Here is a 25,182-nt window from a genome sequence, read left to right as displayed (position 1 = left end):
AAAGACCTTTTCTAAAGACCTTTCATAATCATAATTGTTTTTAAAATAATTTGTCACTGACCGTAATTATGTCAGCATCACTGTTTTGCAGAAAGCCAGCGTTCAGGATCAAACTGATCAGGTGATGGGCCCTCTGTGCTGATCCTGATCAAGTCTTCCAAGGTTGAATTGCGTACCTTTGATTTGATCCTGTTTTGAGCTGAAAAGCCACATTCACACTGAGCAGTCAAAATTGGTAGGACCAGCAATATCTCAACTAGATGCATTCTGCTCAAAACACGTTGTGTCGTTGTCATATGCGTTGCACACATCCAGTCAATTTTTCTTCATTAGTAATATCTGAGAGGTAAATTTGGTGAAAGGCAGCTCTTCACATGCAATCATATAGGCGGTGTTGAATTTTATTTTTAGCTGCACGAGACACTGCTTGTGCTAATGTTGTGTTTTGTGGAGCACTCTGCGATTACACAATCACAAACTTTTTATGCTTTTGACTATCGCCTTGTTTTCTCACAGTCTCTTTCCTGAAATGGTACATTAGAGTAATGAAATCTGTTCTCCCAGCTATTTCTCTGCCCGCTTTGGAACAAAAGTCACTAAACATTTTCTGTGTGCGACGATCATACCTGAGCCATACAAACTCTTGAATCCAAGAAGTCTTAAAATTCCTTTATGCACTTTTACTTGGGTGTTCATTTATTGACACGGAAAGATATCTCCATCATTTTCTTTCTCTCATGCTGGCACAAGTGGAGTCTGTTTTTTATTAGCAGGTGTGCCATCAGCATTGGTGCTTGACAGAGATGAGGATTGTTGGAAAAACTCTGATATTTTTCGACATGTCTTTCTGACTCAGAAAGCTAATCCTCGCTTTCCCTGTGCGTATTTTTGTGCTCTGGATGAATTTGAATTGTGAAATTGCTTTTTTCCCCCTCACTGAAACTTTCATGTGCAGCGTCTCATTTTATCACATCAACACAACAAATTTTGTGGCAGGCTACTCCTCACAGAACACGCAATTAAAAAGACATTACATGCAAATTTTTTAATCATAACATGTACCTTTATTATTTAAATGAATAAAATTGTAATCCTGATAGTATTCCCATTTTTTTTCAAAATGTAGCTGTAATCTGATTACTTTGTTTTTTGACGTCACTGTGTAATGGATTACAGTTACCGGTTTTGTTGTATCTTGATTACGTAACACACGTATTCTGTTACTCCCCAAGCCTGACCATAAGCACATCATAATGAAACTAAAGCTGAATCCCAGACATTTTCTCAATTTTAGAAATCCCAGCCGGACGCTTTTTTAAGGTCTAAAAAAAGAGGACGTGTCCGGGGAAAAATATGTCGTGTGGTCACCCTAACAAAAGCTTTTCAGAGAACAATTTGTGTTCATTTCTATCAAATTAACTTTGCGCAAAATTTATTTGCACATGCACCAGGTGGTTGCTCATGTGAGGCAAGAAAGAACCAGAACTATAATCAAGCAGCTGTCTATATTGTGTTATGTCAAAAGATTAATTTCTTTGGTTTTAAATGAAATAAAAATGTCATCCTGATTGTTATGTATTGACGTGATGTCATGACGAAAGGTAGTGGAATAAAGATGGATGACGAGATCGGGTGATCGGGTGATCGGGTGTCTGTGTGAATCGACCTAAGATAAAGTGTGAGCTTACAACAATGGCGTGAGCGAAGGATATAACAAATACTCATTCGGTAGTTAAATCTGAAAGTGAGTTAAGCCGGGTGCACACTGTGATTTTTACTAGTCCTTTGCGACTGTTGCTTGTCAGACTGTACGAACATGATCCCCGCTGTAAACCATGTCACACTGTAGGATCTTGTACGGAGTAAGAGAAGTCACACTTGAAAGCTACAAATGAAAAGTGCTTATAGGTACTAATAATTATTTAAGAAATAATTATAAGTCAAATTAAAAGTCATAAAATTACTATTAAACAGCAAAAAAAATCTAGTCTACACCTAAACCGACCAAATTCTGAACAGTTTCCCATCGTAATGTTATATTGTTAACACTAATTAACAAGTAAGTGGTTTTGAATAAAACTCCATTAAAAGAATTAAACATGACTTTTAATAATATATGACAACACATGGGCATAACCACGCATTCTTTGGGGGGGTCGTTTCCCCCCAAAATAAAGTACAAAATATTTTCCCCCTTTAATGAACCCTGCCAACGGATCTGTCTTATCTTCATCTATTCTATTTATTTATGTCTATTCCTTTTTAATATATTTCCGTTTGTTAAGGAAAATAGGTGTGTGCCCCCCCTCCAATTGTACACTTGGTTGCGCCCATACTCAACGCAAGATCGTTGATATATTTTCGCCGCTCAGTCTGTAAGAAATGGAGACAGCAGCCAAGCGTAGAAAAGTGCAGCAGAACATACGAGCTTTTTTTCAGACAGTAAGTAACTAGATCCCTAAAAAGTAGGTAACCTTAGCTTAGTATAGAAGGCATCATACCATGGCTTGGTTTGTTCTTAAGAACGTCAATTAACTTTTGATATTTGCACACCCACGAAGTAGGCTAGGCTAACGTCTGTTCCAGTTTTTGACTATTAACGTTACATTCACTTGCATATCCTCCCGCCGAGTTCGTTGTGAACCCTCACGTTGTGAGAATCTGTTATAAATGCGAGTGAAAATGAGGAAAGTTGCACAGCATTTCGTTGCTTTACACTACATTTGGGCTAAGGACAACTAAGTGGACCCACCCCCCCCCCCCCCAAATGTCCATACCATGGTTACGCCCTTGCGACAACATCAGTTTATTAACAAAAGAATAACAACACAGACAGACAGATCGACAGACGGGCGGACGGACAGATGGATGGCATTTTCCAGCCATTTTCCAGCCGTTTAGGATGCCAAGAGGATCAATGTCAGAGTCATAGTAGTTGCGTTGAGTGTATCTATAGCAACCAGTTCTAAAATTCTAAGCTTCTACAGTTCTAAGCTTCTAAAGTTGTACGTTTCTAAAATTTTAAGTTTACCTGCGATCTTTGGAGATTATTTTCAGACTTGCAAATTGAGACAAATGATTTTCCAGAGGATTAAATGATGGATATTTTTCAACCTAAGCACAACTCAGGTATGTGGTATTTTCTCATTCATTTTAATTGTAGATTGTTGGCTTGGTGATCAGGTCTAAAGTCTGATCTAAAGTGAACACATTTGATGCTTGGTGGGGGCATGAAGCACTAGCTAAATTAATTAATTGAAAAACCACTAAATGAACACAGATTGTACTAGACTATATTGTTTAATTTGCGTTCCATGTAAACACCAATCGATACGTCCCAGAACTGATTCGTAGAGATTTTTCATTTTTTAATGATTCTGTGAACATTTTTTAGATACATGGTAAGATCTAACTGAAACTCCTACCTCTTCCCCAATCACTCTCAGAGTTCCCCCCGGTTTTAAATGTTTGAAATGTTATAAATACCTTATATACATGGTCTTATGTATACAGTATATGTGAGATGTTCTACACACAAAATATGGCTTAAAAGTATAGCAAATGTGTAACATTGAAAATCTGCTTTAAACATTTCATCACTAAATTGTCAGATAAAGTGTAAAAATATCAAAGGTTATCTGAAGGTGATTATGAATACTCAAGCCACATGTATGTGCAAAACATGTTCTATCGAAACAGTTTATGGATTATATTTATATAGTTAGAATAATAAAGAGTTAGATAAATTCTTGCTAAAGTTACTAATGTGCAACTATTTCTTTCCTTCATGTAGAAGGCCACATCTGCAGCACTGTGCATGGTGAGGAGTGCCGTTCTCCATGCATCGGAGATGTTGGCAACCTTGCCATACAAACAAGTAAAGGAGATGTGCATTTACAGAAGTCTGTTAATGAACGACAAAAGTCCAGCTTTAGAACAGGCTCACGTAAACGGCAGTTCAAGTCTCCTCGTGAAGGTGACAATGATGATGACAACCATGAAACCATTGCAATGATTCGCCAGCAACTTTATGGCCCTGGTGGGCCTTATGAACATAAAGTGCAAGTTAAGTCGTCTTGTGACGGTGACAATGGCAGTAACAACTACGAAACCTTTGTGATGATTGACAACCAACCGCCCATACCTGGTGGTCCTGATGAAAATCCAATAGTAAATCAGACAGACAGTGAGCCAGATTGTTCTAACCATGAGGATGAGGAAGAAACTGGCACCAGTCAGCAGCCTGCAAAAAAAGTCAAGAGGAAATGCAAGTCTCCTCGTGAAGGTAACAATGATGAGGACAACCACGAATCCCTTGCGATGATTCGCCAGCAACTTCATGGGCCAGGTGGGCCTGATGGAAATATGAGGGTAAATCAGACAGAAAGCGAGTCACATTGTTCTAAAACTTCGCTCTGCAATCTTAAACGATGCCGGGACGACCATGAGGATGAGGAACAAACTGCCTTCAGTCAGCAGCCTGCAAAAAAAGCCAGGCTTGGCTCTTCAGATGTAAAACATCTTGAATTATCAGGGCCTTATGTTGAAGAGGTTGGGCAAGGAGATGCCTTCGGTAAGCATCCTGCAAAAAAAACAAGGCTTGGCTCTTCAGTAATCTTTGATCTTGAAATATCGCCGGGCTTTGGTGATATGGCTAATCTTCAGCATGTTAACAGACAATCAACGCCCAGCTCTGAATCAGGCGAACATAAAGTGCAAGATAAGTTGTCTTGTGACGGTGACAATGGCAGTAACGACTACGAAACTTTTGTGATGACTTACAACCAACCACCCATCCCTGGTGGTCCTGATGAAAATCCAATAGTAAATCAGACAGACAGTGAGCCAGAGTGTTCTAACCATGAGGATGAGGAAGAAGCTGGCACCAGTCAGCAGCCTGCAAAAAAAGTCTGGTTTGCCTCTTCCGAATCCAGACTTATTGCAATGTTATTGCATTTAACAGATATTCCTAATCTGAAGCCTGTAAATCGACGACAAAATCCAATAGTAAATCAGACAGACAGTGAGCCAGAGTGTTCTAACGATGAGGATGAGGAAGAAGCTGGCGTCAGTCAGCAGCCTGCAAAAAAATCCAAGAGGAAATTTCTGTAGGTGTTGCATCTTTCTCCCTCTCTCTCTCGCTCGCTCGCTCTCTCTGCATAGTTTCTTCCTCCTTCTATTATTAAAGGCAGCTAGTCCTCCATTTGATCAACTGCAGAGAACACAAACATGAAAACAAGACTTCCTGCTCAGGGCAACACAAATCAAACGATAATCCTTTAATATTTTAATTCCCAGAACTTTGATCTTGAATATCACTAGAACAAAAAAAATAGAACCATGCAAATCTTAATGAGACATCACATCAATCAAATCACTGATGGACAAAAAGCACTTCTCAAAAAAGTTGAGTTTAATGTACAAAAGAAAAATTTATCAATATTTCCAAATGGGGAAAAAAAAAAAGTCCTGTACACACTGGAAAAAGGAGTGGCGCTTAAATGATTCATCTCCTCGGTCCACCTCTTCCACGTCCTCTTCCTCTGCCGCGTCCTCTCCCTCTTCCTCGTCCACGGCCAGCCACTGTGATAAGGACAAGAGTTTAACTTAATCAGCTTCAGTACAGGCCATGAGCTGGGCAGTTAAATCCATCAGCACTTATTACACTTATAAGAAACACAGATACACAAATAAAACGAAACATTGACGTACAAAACAGCACAGTTATATTCAGGTCTTTAAAGTCCCCATGAAATCAAAAGCGAAATTTTGTGACTTTTAGTATGAAGATGTTAAACTTAAGGTTATCTATAAGCGATTTTGCACTTCAGCTTCTCATCTGATTTTCTGTCCAGTCAAATGCTCTCTAGAATCTGAAGTGTTCCACCCCAACATTTAAAAAATTAATTAATTTTTTAAAAAATAACACCTTGACGAAACTGCCGTTCTTGAACAATTGGCTATTTTTTTTAAAAGGGGAGGAGCCACTCAGTGTCCCACCCTGCTTCCTGTTTCACTGGAAATTGTGTCAACACATCAAATAATGCTGGGTGTTTCAAGGCACTTCACAGGGACTTTAAGGTGAAATAAAGTTTGTACAGAGATTGGAATGAGCTGCACTAATAGGAAGATGTGAAGGCACGATTGAGTGAATGTGTATGGGGATTAATAAAATATTAGCATTCATCATTTAATCACAACTATTAGCCATGTAACAGCATTATTATACTACAGTATAGTTTTAATAGTTTTAAAGCTGTTCCAGCAGCATTAGATCAAAAGAAAAATGACTTCGGGGCGAGCGATATGACAAAAATATATCATAGAAATGTCAGAGTATCATATGATCAAACTGCCAGCAAAACAAAGTGCTGAACTTAAACAAATGAAAGTAAATGAAAAAAATAGTTTGATGATGCTATAATTAATTTATTTGAACTAATTTACCTTTTTATACTAAATATCTACTATATATATATATATATATATATATATATATTTTTTACATTGCTTAAAACTTCAGCACAAAATCAGACACTTCTTCTCTAAAGGTGATCAAATTGGTGTTTTTTTTCAATATCCACGACATATCTCTGAAATGGACTAACATTATTTATCATGACACTGATCATCATATCACCCAGCTCTAAACATCTTCTTATTCAGTAAAAGTGATGACTGCACAGAACAGTGCAACACATACCACGACATACGTGCTGAGCGATATTCAATTTGTGTAACGCTTTTAACTACGGACATTGTCCCAAAGCAGCAAAGGATAAGGAAAAAAACAATAATAATAATACTAATGTAAAGAAGAAGAAGAAAAATGCATGTTTATATACAGTAGCTATAAGATATTATAAAATAAAACCAACACAAGGAAGCCTCAATGGGTCTAAAACATTAATTTCTATAATAAAATGGGACTTGGGGATAAATTTGGGCTCCAAAAGCCACAAGAAAAAGAAAATAAGAAGAGAAGGAAACGTTGTCAGGTAGTCACTGCACTACTGAAGACTCCTGTACTGTCTGGTGGAAAAGCGAGTGTAGCCCGAGATAGAAATCAGGACGAATGTGTGATGATTGCATTTGACCAGCCAGAGGTCTGCACCGTTTTAACTTTACCTATAAGTTCCTATCAGGTATCCAAGAAGAGTAACAGCAGAGGTTTTTAGTTTTTAGTTACAGTATGGGAGGGACAGCTGACAAAACATGACACAATGTGGAATTTGTATTTGTTACTGCACATCGTTTCATTAAATAATTGCTAGAACTGAAACAACCATGACCTGCTTTTCCAAAAGCAATATGCAGTTCAAAAATGCTTAAGAATTAATACTGTATTTTTGAAACCATCTTATGAAGGCAGACCCATGTGGGGAAACATTAGCTAGAGCTATTAGAAGGTGCAGGAGACCGTCTGAATAATTACAAGGCCAAGCTGAAAGCAACTGCCTCACTGTTTACACTTTTACATGAGTGCTCTTATCTAGTCAATCATTAGTAGACACAATACATTACCTTATTTAAGGATTTTTTTTGGTGAACTGGTCATTCTAGACACTACACATGTAAAACTTGCCTTGGTTACTTTTGTTTATGTTAAGCTCTGATGATGTATATCAGGGAAGGGGTGTGAAAATTTTGGTTACTCATTGTTTGAAGTTAAATGTACCTCTTTGTACTGTGGTGATGGAGCACAGGGTCTGAAGTTGTTCATCTTATATGTTCTACAGAGAAGCGGTCCAGTTTCTGTCTCCACTGTCACCTCCATGGGGCTGTAGACACCCTTGTCCACGCTCTCCTGTCTGATGGATAAAACAAAACGAGTCTTCTTGAGTTATAATTTTTGCTATCCATAAATGACTTAGAGCACAGAGCGCACTCTGAGCATGTTACATGGGTGTGAAGGTCTGCAGGAGACAGGATTCACTAATTGACTATTCAGCCATGAATCATTACAGGACAAGAGAAACAGATGTGAGAAATTAAACAATAGGATGATAAACTAACTGTAGCTGCTTTTTTTTGCAAGAAAATAGTCAAGTAATCCTTCAGAACAGGTTCACAGGAACATGAAAATGGCAGGCTTGTTTGCTTAGCTTCATCCAAAACCACGCAGTAACTCATCAGCAATGCGAAAACCCATCAGATGTCACTGTGGATTAATTCTGACAAACAGCCAAAACTGAAGAAACCAAGGGTTTTGACCAAATTTGAGATTTTACTGCCAATAATGCACTTTATATACAGGATCTGTATAAGACTGTGTAAACTGGAGCAGGCTGAAAGAACAACTTTTCATACTTATCTAAAGAAGTGATGTCCTCTGTCGCCATTTTCCACACTACACCCCAGACATCTTCATCTGGATATTCCTCAATCGTGGCCACTCCACCATTCCACCTGCTGCCCACATTTTCTCCCCACAGACCAAACTGTAGCACATAACCCTGAGAGAACAAGGAAGGGAGGAAGGAAGAAAGATCCTAACAATTACAATAGGGTTCCAGTATATTCTGTGCTTGGACCCTATACACTTTAAAAGGAGCACCTGATCATTTATACAACTAGCCACTCATGTGGTAGCAGAATGCATAAAGTCATGCAGATACAGGCCAAGAGCTTCAGTTAAGTTGATCTCTGTGACTTTAACTGTGGCATGGTTCTTGGTACCAGATGGACTGGTTTGAGTATTTCAGAAACTGTTGGTCTCCTGAAATTTTTCATATACAAAGCACTGTGTATTCACTCATGTTTGCTAATATTGTAAACTATATTGTATATTTAACTTACATGTTATCTTTCTCATTCTTTATCATTTTTAAAATATACTTGAGTAGTCTTTTTTAATTCACAGGTTAAAAGGTTATTAATTCAGAATGGCTCAGTTTTAGACTACATTCATCTATTTATTGTACTGCATTTTGACATGGTGTTAACCAAATTCTGGGCCTGAATTCTTTGGACACCGTGTAAAGAAAATAAAACCATACAACTGCATTTCAACAAGAGTTTGTTTTTTTGAACCTCCAGGGGGCAGTAGTGTGCTATTTGTGTACCATTATAACTGCTAGGTAGATATTGTTACAACTCATGCATTTAAAATATTATTTATATGTATATTGAGCTTATTCTAATTCCACTAAAAGTATGGAATTTAACTAATTATAAGTATAAAAGCAAAAGCTTTCAGTACCAGGACCACAAAGTCTAGGCTGCAGGCTGGACAGGTTGTGTCTCAGTAGAACTGTTCTATGAAGGTTCTTTCTCACTATTGGGTGTTAGTATCAATCTGGTGTTGATTGATTAATAAAGGCACTTCTATTTTTAGCTAACGCTTTAGCAACCATTATTTATAAATGTATTGATTTTAATTTAAATGCAGTTTACCTGTGATATATTTTACTAAGGTGTATGCAGGACCTGGGCAACATGGTGGCACATTGTGGTGATTGGGTTTCCTTCCACCTCCCAAAAACAAACTCTTATGTTGATTGGCAGCTCTAAATTCTCATCCAGGAGCAGGATCCACTACAACTCTGACCAGGACCAGAAGAATGCAGGTACTAAATAAAAGTCTTAGCATTTGAAATAGTGTTTCCCAACCACTGTAAATTAAAAGTCTTAAGTATTAATATCCATTAAATTGTCTTATATTTACACAGACTTTACAAATATTCTTAACCCGATGCCATTTAATTTCTGTAAATGATCAAATCAGTTTTGAAATCACCTCACACACACACACACACACACACACACAAGATTATGTCATCATGGCTTATGCATTAGAGAGTTACTAGTAAAAACCCATCTGGAGACTTCAAACCCACTCTGAAGCTCACTGTAGGATGTAAAATCTCTTTGATAGTGTGACCTCTAATTATAGGTAGATATAGAATATAAACAATGTTTGAGATTTGGCACCTCACCTCTGCAGATTTTATCATAAATAAGAAGTGACATTTTTAAAGAGCATCTTGCATTTTAACATGAACTGTATAGCATTTTTCCTTTCTTCCCATTCTTAGACGAGTGCAGATAATTGTGAGATACTGACCATCATGAACGATATACCAGTTGTACACTTAAAAACTCTTGGAATGTGGGCTGCTTTTCTGAGCCATAGTCAAAAAAAATCCTTTAAAAGGGAACCACCTTCAGTGGCATGGCTGCATTAGATATCAGACTGAGTCTACTGCGACCAATAAATTGACTTTCAGTGCATGGAAACTACGGAATGGAAATTGTAGCAACATGTGGCCAAGGTCAGGGTCATAAAAAAATAAATTGCAGGAAGAAGCCATAGACCAAGCGTTAGGGAAATGATGGTAGGTCTGTTGCAACAAAACATTTCTGATGAACAAATGCCTCAGTGAGCTTGACCAGTTAGCATGATCTGGAGGTCCATACCCTGATCAGTCATTGTGTACACAAAAGAATATAACCATTTAAATGGATGGCTTAAAGATCAGAGCCTCCATTTTTAAAAAAAAAATAAATAACTTAAAAGCACTGCAAAAGATTAAATAAAAGCATTTGCCAATATGTCAGAAAATAGCTACATCCAAATCTTAAGCTCTGACATTTAAATTTAATTTTAGGCTACAGGGAACACATGTGAAACTAACAGCAAAAAGGGTTTGTTTGTCTGACTCCTACTGGAAATGACAACTGGACCTGAATGATTTGGAATCCTGCAGATAACAGTAGCATTGTCATGATTACAGGATAACATTTTGCCATACATCAGAATGCACCTTAACATTAGCATAGTAACTCAGTTACTTACATTAGAACCTGCCCATAGTAATGCAAATTTTTTTTTTTTTTTTTTAAAAACAGTCTTTAAGAGATTTTTAGTAAGCCATCAGCCTGTCCTTTTCACTCTGTAGCTTAGCTGTTCTAAGAAATCAAATGCTACATTTGAGGACCTTAGCACAACCCTAGATGCCAATAGCATGCACTTCTTAAGTAATCTTATAGTACTTAGTAAACATGCATATTTTCATTTGAATATAGCCAAAATAAATAAATAGCTAACCCTACATGACAGAAATTAGGACATGATCAATATGTTGGATTGTCATGTATGGTTTGTAGGTTGCACGGCTGGCTTTTTAAGTAAACATTTCTAATATCAAAAATCATGCTCATTTTGGCTCATCCTTAGCTTTGGGTTCATCGTAAATACTGATCACAATTGTACAATGGTTCGTTAATGTGCTAGAAAGATGACATGATCTTTCAACATGTCAAAGCATCCATGACGTACACACTTGAAATTGATGAAACTTCATTTTAGACGGTCCCACACCAGTTTTAAATATGCATGCCACCTCCTCAATCAACTACTGAAATCAAGAACACGGACTACATGCTAATTGTCATTTATTCATTCATTCATTCAACTGTACAAAAAGCCTCCATTACAGAAGAACAATTCTAGTACTCCTCCTCTACATCTTCCTCACCATCTTCAGCAGAATCTGCTCCAACCTCCTCATAATCCTTTTCCAAGGCAGCCATGTCCTCTCTGGCCTCAGAGAACTCACCTTCTTCCATTCCCTCACCAACATACCAGTGCACAAATGCCCTCTTGGCATACATCAGGTCAAACTTGTGATCCAAGCGACTCCAGGCTTCCGCAATTGCAGTAGTGTTACTCAGCATGCATACAGCCCTTTGGACCTTGGCCAGATCTCCCCCAGGTACTACAGTGGGAGGCTGGTAGTTGATTCCCACCTTGAAACCGGTGGGACACCAGTCCACAAACTGGATCGAGCGACGGGTCTTGATGCTGGCAATAGCAGCATTGACATCTTTAGGTACCACGTCTCCACGATAGAGCAAGCAACAGGCCATGTATTTGCCACGACGAGGGTCACATTTCACCATCTGGTTGGCTGGCTCAAAGCAAGCATTAGAGATCTCGGCCACAGACAGCTGCTCATGGTAGGCTTTCTCAGCAGATATAATAGGGGAGTAGGTAACCAGTGGGAAATGGATACGAGGGTACGGAACCAAATTGGTCTGGAACTCAGTCAGATCCACATTGAGAGCACCATCAAATCGCAAAGAAGCGGTGATGGAAGAAACTATCTGCGCAATTAGTCTGTTCAGGTTGCTGTAGGACGGACGGTCTATGTCCAGATTACGCTTGCAAATGTCAAAGATGGCCTCGTTGTCCACCATGAATGAGCAATCAGAGTGCTCGAGGGTGGTGTGAGTGGTCAAGATAGAGTTGTAAGGCTCTACTACTGCAGTGGAAACCTGGGGAGCAGGGTAAACGGAGAACTCCAGCTTTGATTTTTTGCCATAGTCAACAGATAGGCGTTCCATCAACAGAGAGGTGAAGCCAGAACCTGTCCCACCTCCAAAGCTGTGGAAGATCAGGAATCCCTGCAGACCCGTACACTGGTCAGCCTACAAAGGACAAAATAATTAAACTTTGCCTGACAGGTCACATGGTCTTCAGTGCACTTTTTAAAATACAAAAAAAAAAAGGGGGGGGGGGGCACCTACCACCCTAAACCATTAAGCGCATCCCCATGTAGGTAATCATCTAATGCAGGGGACTTCAGTCTTATCCATAAAGGGCCAGTATGGCTGCAAGTAGTCATGCCAAGCAAGCAAGACCAAGTCCAATTCTCCTTGTTTAATCAGGTCATCTTGGTCTCCAAATGAACAAATCGGTGTACGTTCTACTTGTCTGGAATGAAAGTCTGCAGCCACATCGGACCTTTACAGAAGACCCCTGCCTTAAAAAGGTGCCATATAAAACACCACAAAGCGTCGGCCTTTTGGGAAAGATTACCCCAACTAAGCAAATAATTTAACAAACGTGTACCTGTTCCAATGATAACGGCAAAGATTCATTGCTTTTGTAAAAAGCAAACCACCCCCAACTGATTTCTAATGAAGTCTCAACTTTGATACTTTGTGAATATTATTGCAAAATTCAGAAAGAAGAACCCCTCAATGACAAAATGGTGCATTTACTACTTTCAAGAGAAAGTGAGTTGTGCATGGACATTCAAATCAATAAAGCCTTAATAAAAAAAAAACACAATCACAACTCACCATTTTTCGAATCCGATCAAGGACAGAGTCGACAATCTCTTTGCCAATGGTGTAGTGGCCACGGGCATAGTTGTTGGCAGCATCCTCTTTGCCACTGATTAGCTGCTCTGGGTGGTAAAGTTGACGATAATGTCCATTCCTGATCTCATCTGTAAGCAAGCAGATATAATAATCTGTTTATCCCAAATACAGAACCTAAGCATTGCCTTGAGATCAAGTCTGCAACAATCATGTAACCAGTAATGTGGAACCCAGATATTCATTTCTGAAAAGACATCCTGGAAACATAACAGAATTAAGTAGGATCATTTAAATGTCTCAAGGCAGATTCAAAGCAAATTGGTTAATCAAAAAGCATTTTACCTACAACTGTTGGCTCCAGGTCAATGAAAACAGCTCGTGGAACATATTTTCCAGCTCCAGTGTCACTGAAGAAAGTACCAAAAGAAGAATCAACCAAGCAGGTGTTGCCAGAACTGATCATCCCATCAGGCTGGATGCCATGCTCCAGGCAATACAACTCCCAGCAGGAATTACCCATCTGGACTCCTGCTTGACCAATGTGCACTGAGATACACTCCCTCTGTAGATACAGGACATTACAAACCACTCAACTCTGTGTTAACCATACTCCAAGTATAAGTGTTGTATATTTTTAAAATAACCAGTGTTGTATAACATTACCATTTTTTTGCAGTGATGAAGTAAGACAAAACAGAAATAAAAGTATTTGATCTGCAAAGTAAAGCAACACAAACACCTCAGAAACCAACAAAAACAGTTCGCTAAACCTCTACAGACACACCCAAAAAAAACTCTGCTACTAACTCAAACAGTTCTGCCAAGTTAGCCACCTGTGCTAACTTTATAACACTTGACCTCAATTATAGGGGCGTGGTCTTTCAATTAACACCGGAAGTAAAAGCGGAACTGTGTCTCTTAAGGCAAAATCCCAAAACGTTTACTTCATATGCAAATACTTTTAATAAAGTAAACAATATTGGTTTCTATAGTCTACGTAGTACTCTACATGTACAACAGAGAGCCTTTAGCTCTCCGCATAGAAAATGTCTTTAAGAGCGACATTTTCCTATAGTAATAATTCCAGTGAGTCACAGCAATCGGCTCAGCTCACCATTAAGAGTGTACTGTTTCGACTCCCAGGCGATTCATTTCCAGGTTTATTTAAACAGCTGCAGGTTTTGTAGCTTCACTTAAATGATTGGAAGACACTGTTTGCTATGTGTGGAATAGATTAGCTATACCCAACCTATGTATAGTCTCCCAATGTAAAATATATTTTAAATGAATAAATAAAAAAACATTGAGTGCCTGAAACAGGGCCTCAGATACAATTTCCTGATTTATAAAAATAGTGAAATTAGATACAGTTACTGCATTAAGTATGGGTGATCAGATATCCAATGGTCCAACAAAAATGACAGAGGTTGTGAAGATGCTAGGGGTCATAGTAATATAACTACATTTATTAGACTTTTTTTCTCTCTTTTACATAAGGACGTGGTAAACCGTACCAGTGCAGTCTAACTGTAGTCATACTGTGCAAGCTGCTTCTCTGACATCTTAAAAGAAATATATAACTCTGATCAGCACCTAGCAGATATGGTAAATTGAGTTTGAACAAACCAGACGCATCACAAACAGTGCACACTTCATGACAACATAATTTTAAAACAGAACCTATATACAAACAGGTGAGAAGTTAAATGGAAAATTTTGTGGCTCTTCTATACGGTGGAGAGAAATTATTTATTTAGAGTTATTCTGACTGATTTACCTTTGTCCCACAATGAAACAAATTATTTCCTGATGCAAGTTCTTTTTTCAGGATAATGTCCCCATCCACACAGCATGCAGGCACAATGAATGGTTTTTATAAAGGATGAAAGTTATGTAAATCATACTGTGGTGGTTGCGATCTTTTGGAAGAACAGTGTTGATCTTTCCAGTAGCGTTCCGGAGACATATAGAATCTATTTCAAGGTACATTGAAGCTGTTCTGAAGAATTGTAGTCCTAAATCTTAGTAAGACACAGTTGCCTTTTCCCTTGTCACCGTTTGTCCTTTGTTCATGAAACATTTTGGGTCAGATTCATAGTATATGGCCAAATTTATGTGGACACCTGATCATCACAGTCACATGTGGACCTTCCCCTAACCATTACTATGAAGTTGGGAGCATGACTGTCTACCATATATTCGTACTGTAGCATAAATTTTTCATTCATTGGAATTAAAAGGCCCAAAGCTTATCTAGTGTGATAATGCTGATGCACACAATACAAGGTCCATAAACACATGGTTTGCCAATGTTGGTGTGGAAGGAATTGAGTGGCATGCACAGAGCCCTGACCTCAATCCCACTAAACACATTTGGGATTGGTAAATTGGGATGTTGACTGTGCACCCAGCCTTCTCACTTAACATCAACACCCAATCTCACAAATGCTCTTGTGGCTGAATGGGCACAAATCCCCACCACAACGGTCCAAAAATTCAGTGGAAAGCCTTCACAAAAGATTGTAGGCAGTTATAGAAGCAAAGGGGGCCATAACTATTTGATCTACAGAAGTAGAGACCATCCAAAGCACATCTGTTAGAGGAAGACCTGCTGTTCTCTTGGATCAGTCTTAGCTCAACTGTTGGAAGAGGTGGTGGTTTACAAAAAATATAGAGTAAATAAATAAAGAGTCACCCCAAAACTCAAATCCTGTGCCAAAGAACATTAGCAATGCCAGTTAAACAGGAATTGCAAGATCATTTATTTAAAAGTAATAATAAAAAAAATCTTTAAAAAAAAAAAAAAAAAAAAAAAAAAAAAAAAAAAAGCCACCAACACCTTAGTGCAGCCTGTTTAGTTTTTGGTTCATCTTGGACAAAATGTTTATGGTTGTACATGGTTCTTCAGTGGGCCATACACAAGACTTCGACCCAATCTTTGACATGTAAACAGAGTTTGAACACTTTAAATGTATGCCACCTCAATCAACTGAAGTAAATCAAGAACACAGACTACATGCTAATTTTTGTTTAATTCAACATTCTTACAAAAAAAATACCTCCATTACAACAGAACAATTTTAGTACTCCTCCTCTTCATCAGCATCTTCAGCAGAATCTGCTCCAACCTCCTCATAATCCTTTTCCAAGGCAGCCATGTCCTCTCTGGCCTCAGAGAACTCACCTTCTTCCATTCCCTCACCAACATACCAGTGCACAAATGCCCTCTTGGCATACATCAGGTCAAACTTGTGATCCAAGCGACTCCAGGCTTCCGCAATTGCAGTAGTGTTACTCAGCATGCATACAGCCCTTTGGACCTTGGCCAGATCTCCCCCAGGTACTACAGTGGGAGGCTGGTAGTTGATTCCCACCTTGAAACCGGTGGGACACCAGTCCACAAACTGGATCGAGCGACGGGTCTTGATGCTGGCAATAGCAGCATTGACATCTTTAGGTACCACGTCTCCACGATAGAGCAAGCAACAGGCCATGTATTTGCCACGACGAGGGTCACATTTCACCATCTGGTTGGCTGGCTCAAAGCAAGCATTAGAGATCTCGGCCACAGACAGCTGCTCATGGTAGGCTTTCTCAGCAGATATAATAGGGGAGTAGGTAACCAGTGGGAAATGGATACGAGGGTACGGAACCAAATTGGTCTGGAACTCAGTCAGATCCACATTGAGAGCACCATCAAATCGCAAAGAAGCGGTGATGGAAGAAACTATCTGCGCAATTAGTCTGTTCAGGTTGCTGTAGGACGGACGGTCTATGTCCAGATTACGCTTGCAAATGTCAAAGATGGCCTCGTTGTCCACCATGAATGAGCAATCAGAGTGCTCGAGGGTGGTGTGAGTGGTCAAGATAGAGTTGTAAGGCTCTACTACTGCAGTGGAAACCTGGGGAGCAGGGTAAACGGAGAACTCCAGCTTTGATTTTTTGCCATAGTCAACAGATAGGCGTTCCATCAACAGAGAGGTGAAGCCAGAACCTGTCCCACCTCCAAAGCTGTGGAAGATCAGGAATCCCTGCAGACCCGTACACTGGTCAGCCTACAAAGGACAAAATAATTAAACTTTGCCTGACAGGTCACATGGTCTTGAGTGCACTTTTTAAAAAAATAAATTAAATGAATTAACTTAAAAAAATGCATTTTTGTGATGCATTTTCTGTTTTCAGGAAAATGAAGGTAGAGTGTTGTGCATGGTCATTCAAATCATTAAATAATGATTTATTTATGATGTGCCTTAATAAAACCACAACTCACCATTTTTCGCATCCGATCAAGGACAGAGTCGACAATCTCTTTGCCAATGGTGTAGTGGCCACGGGCATAGTTGTTGGCAGCATCCTCTTTGCCACTGATTAGCTGCTCTGGGTGGTAAAGTTGACGATAATGTCCATTCCTGATCTCATCTGTAAGAAAGCAGATACAACAGTCTATTAGCGCAAATACAGAACCTAAGCATTGCTTCGAGATCAATACTACAACAAATTCAAATAACCATGTAACAATATATAACCCAGAAATCCATTTCTGAAAAGACATCATGGTAACACAGAACAAACCTAAGTCACTTAAATGTCTCTAGGCAAAGTTAAAGCAAATAGACTCAGTAACGCATTTTACCTACAACTGTTGGCTCCAGGTCAATGAAAACAGCTCGTGGAACATATTTTCCAGCTCCGGTGTCACTGAAGAAAGTACCAAAAGAAGAATCAACCAAGCAGGTGTTGCCAGAACTGATCGTCCCATCAGGCTGGATGCCATGCTCCAGGCAATACAACTCCCAGCAGGAATTACCCATCTGGACTCCTGCTTGACCAATGTGCACTGAGATACACTCCCTCTGTAGATACAGGACATTACAAACCAGTCAGACTTGTGCTAATATTTATACCTGTATTATGTTTTTTTTTTTTTTTTTTTAAATAATCAATGTTGTGTAATGTTACCATTTTATTCAGTGATGAAGTGAAAGAGAACAGAAATAACTTCCTTGATCTGCAAAATAACAAAACAATAAAAAGACACTCATTTAGCAGACACTTTTATCTAAAGTGACTTACAAATGAGAAAATACAAGCAAAGTGATATATTCATTCATTCATTCATTCATTCATATTCTCTCTCTCTCTCTCTCTCTCTCTCTATATATATATATATATATATATATATAAATTTTATTTATTTATTTATTTTTTTTTTAAGTGAGGGAGATACAAGGGGTAGCAGAGACCACATACACATGAGCGTAAACTGCTACTTACCAACAGCTCTGCCTAGTTAATCATCTGAGCTAACTTTATAACAGGTGAGCTCAATCTCAGGGGCGTGATCTTTCAATTAACAGCTGACGTAAAAGCGGAACAGATTTCCATAAAGCAGAATACTAAAAGGCTCTTGACGCTCTGTGTGAAGACTCTTAATTAAGTAAATAAATACATAAATAAAACTGGGGGGGAGGGAAACCCACCGGATTCTCTAATCTACATAGTTAACTACATGGGCGTGGCTAGACAATGATTTATTTTCATAATAAATCATTGTCTTACAAGATAGATTACAGTAGATACATCAGAAAATGGGCTTTCTTACTCATTGGCCGTTATCATTTGCATTATTTGAATGATTTAAAACATGAAGGCTGATGCGAAAACATCCTGCGAATTCTCTTCAATCATAAGCCCCGACCCTTCTGTGCTCCTCTTCCCTTCACTTCTCCACGTGGAGACCTCGACTTTCAGTCAAGATTGGAATAAATTATACGACATTGTAGCTGAGGAGATGTAACCACCAGGCTAACACTTATCGCAGTGTTAATGAGTCGCATGTGGAATTTTTTTTTTTTTTTTTTAGTGAGGACATCCCATTTTCCAGATCTAATTTACTTGGTACAGATTTGATAGATTATGTTAGCTTGTCAGCTCCTAAAAGAATGCTTGCTTATCTTCTGGCATTCTGCCACAAACGATGTGATGTAGTCATCATCAGTGAAAGTTTTTTGATGTGATTCGTTCAGTTATGGGGCTGGTTAGTTATTTTACTCATAAAAATGCTAATCAAACACACCTGACTGTAATTTTCAAGACTTTGGTTAGATGTTTCAGGTGTGTTTGATTAGTGATGGAGCTAGACTCTGCAGGACACTGCAGTGGTCCTCAGGACTGGAATTGCTCATCCCATCCTAGTTTAGAAGCTAATTTCACAGTTTCAGTGGTCTCTTCCAGTATAATCTTGGGTGTTTGTGTAACAAAACATAATGAATTTGTTTTTGTGGCTCTGATGGACTTTGATTTGAGAGGATGGATTTTAATGTAATGAAAATGTTTATATATTTCTTGTTTTATACACAGGTTATTTCAGAGGTCACCTCTATTATTGTGATGGGATTTCAGGTGCCAGTTTTGTTTAAAAAAAATAAAAATAATTTCTTCTCTTGTCTTTTTGAACGGAGTGTATATCTACGTGTATTTATTTCAGGAATTTGAATAGAAATTAGGTATGTTCAAGTATCGAATAAAATGTAAACTTACATTGAAGAAGTTAATGTTGTTTGTAATTCTTTAAAATTACCAGTTAAGTAACTAGTTTTGATACCTAAAAAAAAGTTTACATAGGCAATTTTAGCAAAGCCCTTTACAGTAAATTAAAATGTAAAATTGAACTAATTAAATGATCTGCAGCACATACTTACATTAATGTTTGTTACATAATATGATTAAAGAAAATAAATGAATGAATAAATAGACAAACAAATAAATAAATACATAAATATTACTCTGGTTGCACGGTGGCTTAATGGTTAGCACATTCACTTCACACCGCCAGGGTTGGGGGATCGATTCTCTGCGTGTGTGGAGTTTGCATGTCCTACCCGTGCAGCCAGGGTGTCTTCTGGGTACTCCAGTTTCCTCCCCCAGTACAAAGACATGCATGGTAGGCTGATTGGCATGTCCAAAGTGTCCGTAGTGTGTGAATGTGTGGTCTTGGTTGGTGGATGGGGATTTAAGGAGTTTAAAAATTATTCAAATGTCTAATCCGTCTACTTAACCAATAGAGAGTTAATCTTGAAAACAATTGGCTAATTTTACCTAATACATTTAAGATATATGATTAATATAATGGATCTTAAAATCATGTTTTCTCTCTTTAGTCCCATCTTTATTAATCCAGGTTTTATTATGTAGTAAGAATTTAAGAGATCATACACATGTCTCAAGTAACAGACTGAAAACAAGTTTATATTAAGCTTTATGGCGAATTACACTATGAATTCATGCCACGTGATACAACCCAAGGTGTTGTATTATTTAACTTTTCAGTTGTATACTATTTTTAAAAATCCAATTAAACCTTGTGGTTGTCAATGCTGAGTTCAAAGTCTAGTTGTGTCTTTGAGACAGTGTCCTGAACTGGGCCGGATATTTACAGAAAACAGCACAGTGAATATGCATGACTGCTTTGTGTTGAGGCTGAGGCTGGTTGAGTCTCTTTGATACTGTAAATAGACTCCCACCCGAGTGGGTGTGCTGTGAACTGTGTATTTATATGAGTGTGTATGTGTGTGTGTGTGTGTGTGTGTATTTGTGTGTGTGTTTTAGAGAGAGGGTGTGCCATGAGCGATGTGTGGGATGGAATGGGATTGGAAGTGGTGTGTTTGAAGTGGTAAGTGGTGAACCATTGCTTAATAGCATCCATTCTTTTAATATTTAAAACGCTCTGAATTGTAGGAGGCTCTGAATTGCCAATGCTTCTGTGCAGGGGGTTTCTTTCTATTCTTTTGACTAGTCCCAATTTCATCTCATTTGCAAGCAAGCTATAAATAACATCACTACAATTTTAAAAATACTGTTTTCAAGGTGACTGATACAATAAAAGTGAATGATATTATTTGCTTGTCAGTGTAGCATTTTTTTTTCTAATAATGTTGTTCTCAAATGACCGTGCATATTGTAATGACAAAATACCAGTTATATAAAAAAAAAAAGTTATAAAATACCAGTTGACTTTTTCCTGGTGAGGTTCTTTTACTGCCTTCATGTAAATTCTCTGTCACTAAGGGTAAGGGCTAGATTTAGGTAGTTTCTGTGGCAAACTTTGGTTCTTAAATAAAATGAAAGAAAATAAAAATGCTGACTTCTACAAATGTATTATTACTGTATTCACACAACTACACTCACACAGCCAGAGATATTAATACTAATAGATGAAAGGACATACCAGTATTTGTTTGCTTTGGCTAGAAAGGGACAGAACACAAATAAAATGTTGGCTAGATTTTCCCATGGGAAAGTGAGAATAGCATTACACACAACAGGTGCCTTTTGCACAGCCAGATATGAGGTGAGAGAGGCCAACACACGCACACGCACACGCGCACACACACACACACACACACACACACACACACACGCATCAGCCATAACATTAAAACCATCTGACAAATATTGTGTAGGTCCCCCTTGTGCCATTAAAACAGCTCTGACCTGTCGAAGCATGGACTCCACAAGACCTCTGAAGGTGTACTGTGGTATCTGGCACCAAGATGTTAGCAGCAGATCTTTTAAGTCCTGTAAGTTGTGAGGTGGGGCCTCCATGAATCCGACTTGTTTTTCCAGCACATCCCACAGATGCTCGATCAAATTCATCAGATCTGGGGAATTTGGAGGTCGAGTCAACACCTTATACTCTTCTTCATATTCCTCAAACCATTCCTGAACATTTTTTGCAGTGTGTCAGGGCACATTATCCTGCTGAAAGAGGCCACTGACATTAGGGAATACCGTTGCCATGAAGGGGTGTACTTGGTCTGCAACAATATTTAGGTGGTACGTGTCAAAGTCACATCCACATGGATGCCAGGACCTGAGGTTTCCCAGAGCATCACACTGCCTCCACCGGCTTGCCTTCTTCCCATAGTGTATCCTGGTGCCCTCTCTTCCAGGGTAAGTGACACACATAGACACATACTGTGCCATTCACATGATGTAAAAGAAAACCAGATTTATCAGACCAGGCCACCTTCTTCCAATGCACCATGGTCCAGTTAAGATGCTCACATGCCCATTGTAGGTGCTTTCGGCCGTGGACAGGGCAGCATGGGCAGTCACCTGTCAGCGGTTTTAATGTTATGGCTGATTGGGGTGTGTGTGTGTGTGTGTGTATATATATATATCCTGTATGTGTATATATTATATACTATAATGGGATTTACATCAGGATTACAACCCACACTATTTTATTTTGAGCCGAGTCATTTGAGTCAGTTGAGTATGCATAATGCTGATCTGAGGTCAGTTAGCAGAGATTTATAGTGAACTAAATTCAGCTAACACAAGCAAATTGCTGTAGGGCACAGTACATCAAGAAAGCACTGCCAACATTCAATAGTAATTACTGGAAGATTGTGGCACACCTTTATTATGATTAATAGTGAAACAGAAGGAAACCACATGAAAGACTGATTGAGTTGTATGACAGGATGCTGTTGTGTAAGAACATGTATGTTTATTTACCTGGTTTGTTAACTGATTTTAACTGAATATTAAAATACACTTGCTAGTCAAACACTGTTTTTGAAATGTGTGTTACTACACGGGCTGTGTCCTACAGGATGCATATTTATTCATTCATTCATATTCCGCAACCAATGTGTTCAGGGTCAAAGTGGATAGTGGGAACACCAGCCACAGGTGTTCAACACACCATAGATGAGACGCTAAACCATCACAGGGCACCATGCACACACATTTACACTCAGGGGCAATTTAGCATAGCCAGTCCACCTACTGGCATTTTTTGGGATGTGGAAGGAAACCAGAGAACCTGAAGGAAATCCACATGTACACAGGGTGAACAATGCGAAACACCACACAGACAGTAACTGGAGCAAACCATACACCACCATTTTACCTATATATATATTTGATTTTTCCCCAATGTAATAAAAAACTATTTAAAAAGAAATACACATTATTATTTCAGATTGACATTTTGTTTAGCCTGCCTCCAAATTATTTAACAAACTCATTTATTATAGTATCCTAACATTAATGATGTATAAATATGTGAATAATGAACATTGAAGAATGATGGCAATATAAGCAGCCAGGTTATCAGAAATGGGACGCGTCCACTGTGTGCTGTTCAGAGGGGTGTAGCTGGAGAGGATGGGTTGCTATCCGGCCGCCATTTTGGAATATTCGATTCTTGATGAAGAGTAGGGGGGAACGAAGGAAGAGTGTGAGTCGGGAGTGCTGGAGAAGCGCACACAGGTTTGGGTTATATTGGAATTTAATCACTGCTTTTACACTTGTATCAGCCTGAGAGGACACCGGGGTGACCGAATACCTGCTGGGCGTTGAGGAAAAGCAGGTGAGTAGAGAAGTAGTTTATTTGGGAAAACCCATGGAAAAGAAAGTGGTTCAGTTCATGTGTGGATTTTGAGGAATCGCTGTTATTTGTTTGTTTTGTTTTTTTTAAACACTGTAACATCACGGAACCTGAGTAGCGGCGTTGAAATACACAATTAGTACTTTGTTTTGTAAAATTGTTGAACCATTTTAGAGTTTGAGTGGAAATATGGACGGTGTGTTTGGGTTTTCATGGAATGTCCCTGTAGTAAATGTGTGTCGTTTCTAAATAACCGTTACACTGTAGAACATTTGAACCAGGCACGTGCCTAGTCATTCAGAATAACGTCCCCCCAAACCGTCACGAGCGCAATCCTGTCGCTAGGTAAAAGTTAGATAAGCTCTTTCTTCACGAGCTCCTTCTTCAGCTGTTGGTTTCGGGTTTGTTCTGGCACCTCTTTCTCTCCAAGTCTGAGTGAATATGTGAGCCGGAAAGCCGCCTGCTTTTCCTTCGTGTCCCGGGGCGGTGCTGTACTCAGGCCCGCTTTATTTATAGCCTTAAGCGTTCATGGTTTCACTCCAGTCCTGCCATTTCCCACTCAAGGAATATTTCATACCTGGAAAGCTCTCTGCTACTCTGTTTATGATTTCATCAAGTAAAAGTAGTTATTAAATAGCTCCACTGGAAGGACTGTTGACAAAAAAGGGTCATATCTTCATCCTGAGATTCTCACTTACACTTTTAGACCATGTTTACACCAGGTGTAATGACAATTTGCTTGTGCAGGCGTCCTACTAAGGGTTTCTGCGCATGCGCACTAGACGTTTACATACGCATACATTCATAGCCTGGGTATTGTCTGACCACGCGTCAAAATTTGCTTCCTGTATATGTATTTTCTGATAAGTATTAAAGTGGACAAAATAGTAATGACTGATAGAACACGAGGTGTTTCATACTGAGTATCAGGATTATATCCAAATCAGCACAATCTCCAAACACTGCAGGTGTGAATGCACCCAAAACTGCATGTAAAGGCAACCTGAAATCATGAAAGCAAATGACTGTTAAAACTTTGTTAGTATTATGTCGTAAACAAAGATTATATATCGTTAAATCTTTACCGTCCCTCATACACATTTTCTTAAATTTGTTATTTTAACCAATAGTATGTCATGTGTCTGGTTCAATCCTGAGCTCTGGTTACTGTGTCTACATCCACTTTAATCCGGATAGATCTGAAAATCCGGATAGATATCTGTCTACACTGGCGTTTTCAAAATTGATTGTCTACACTGAAACGTCTATATTAAAAAAAACGCTTGCATCCCTATACTGCGCATGCGTAAAAAATGGTAAGAAGATTTGGCCTGCGTCATTTCCGTCCTGTGTTTACATTACATTTATATTTATTCATTTAGCAGATGCTTTTATCCAAAGCGACTTACAAATGAGGAAATACAAAAAAAAAGGGAATCTGAAGGTTGCACAAAGTGACAGTAATCTTTTAACAAATCTATGAAACAGGATAGCAGGCACAACAACTCTGGTTCATCACACACTATCGTGTTTGTTTAAGTTGAATGGGTCACATGACTAAAAATATATCATGGTTTTTGAATACCCCTGATTTCTCAGTCCACACTACAACGTGAAAATGGTGTTTTCAGATTTATCCACCCCTTTTTCGCTGGAATAATACTCTGTCTCAC

General features: G+C 38.8%; 4 protein-coding genes across 6 annotated transcripts in view; 2 read left to right on the top strand and 2 right to left on the bottom strand.

The window, feature by feature from the left end:
* The first annotated feature begins 2,835 nt into the window (after window positions 1-2,835).
* LOC128600225 (uncharacterized) lies at window positions 2,836-9,350 on the top strand. Of its 2 annotated transcripts, XR_008384533.1 has the most exons (4): window positions 2,836-3,129; window positions 3,794-5,108; window positions 5,977-7,106; window positions 7,740-9,350. XR_008384533.1 is itself a non-coding variant. In XM_053612549.1 (3 exons), exons 1-3 carry the CDS (start codon window positions 3,096-3,098, stop codon window positions 7,813-7,815), a joined length of 1,425 nt encoding a protein of 474 aa, XP_053468524.1. In that variant the 5' UTR covers window positions 2,837-3,095; the 3' UTR covers window positions 7,816-9,343. The 2 variants fall into 2 exon arrangements, 1 of the variants encoding a protein (XP_053468524.1); XM_053612549.1 differs by lacking the exon at window positions 5,977-7,106 and having other exon boundaries at window positions 2,837-3,129; window positions 7,740-9,343.
* A 1,553-nt stretch (window positions 9,351-10,903) lies between these two features.
* On the bottom strand, window positions 10,904-13,686 carry LOC128600227 (tubulin alpha-8 chain-like). The gene is made up of 3 exons (XM_053612551.1): window positions 13,453-13,686; window positions 13,090-13,238; window positions 10,904-12,432 (listed from the first exon to the last, which is right to left on the bottom strand). Exons 1-3 carry the CDS (start codon window positions 13,628-13,630, stop codon window positions 11,452-11,454), a joined length of 1,308 nt encoding a protein of 435 aa, XP_053468526.1. The 5' UTR covers window positions 13,631-13,686; the 3' UTR covers window positions 10,904-11,451.
* A 1,384-nt stretch (window positions 13,687-15,070) lies between these two features.
* Window positions 15,071-17,190, bottom strand: LOC128600226 (tubulin alpha-8 chain-like). Its single transcript, XM_053612550.1, has one exon. The coding sequence runs from the start codon at window positions 17,079-17,081 to the stop codon at window positions 16,191-16,193; it is 891 nt and encodes a 296-aa protein (XP_053468525.1). The 5' UTR covers window positions 17,082-17,190; the 3' UTR covers window positions 15,071-16,190.
* A 6,060-nt stretch (window positions 17,191-23,250) lies between these two features.
* ptk2aa (protein tyrosine kinase 2aa) overlaps window positions 23,251-25,182 on the top strand; it is a 113,372-nt gene continuing 111,440 nt past the window's right edge. For both annotated transcript variants that reach the window (XM_053613278.1, XM_053613277.1), the window contains exon 1: window positions 23,251-23,491. The gene's annotated coding sequence lies outside the window, so the exon portion shown is untranslated. The remainder of the gene's footprint in view (window positions 23,492-25,182) is intronic.

The sequence above is a fragment of the Ictalurus furcatus genome, chromosome 24 (assembly GCF_023375685.1).
Source record: "Ictalurus furcatus strain D&B chromosome 24, Billie_1.0, whole genome shotgun sequence".
Classification (NCBI taxonomy): domain Eukaryota; kingdom Metazoa; phylum Chordata; class Actinopteri; order Siluriformes; family Ictaluridae; genus Ictalurus; species Ictalurus furcatus.
Note: the sequence above shows the minus strand (reverse complement) of the source record. Positions and strands in the feature narration are given on the sequence as shown.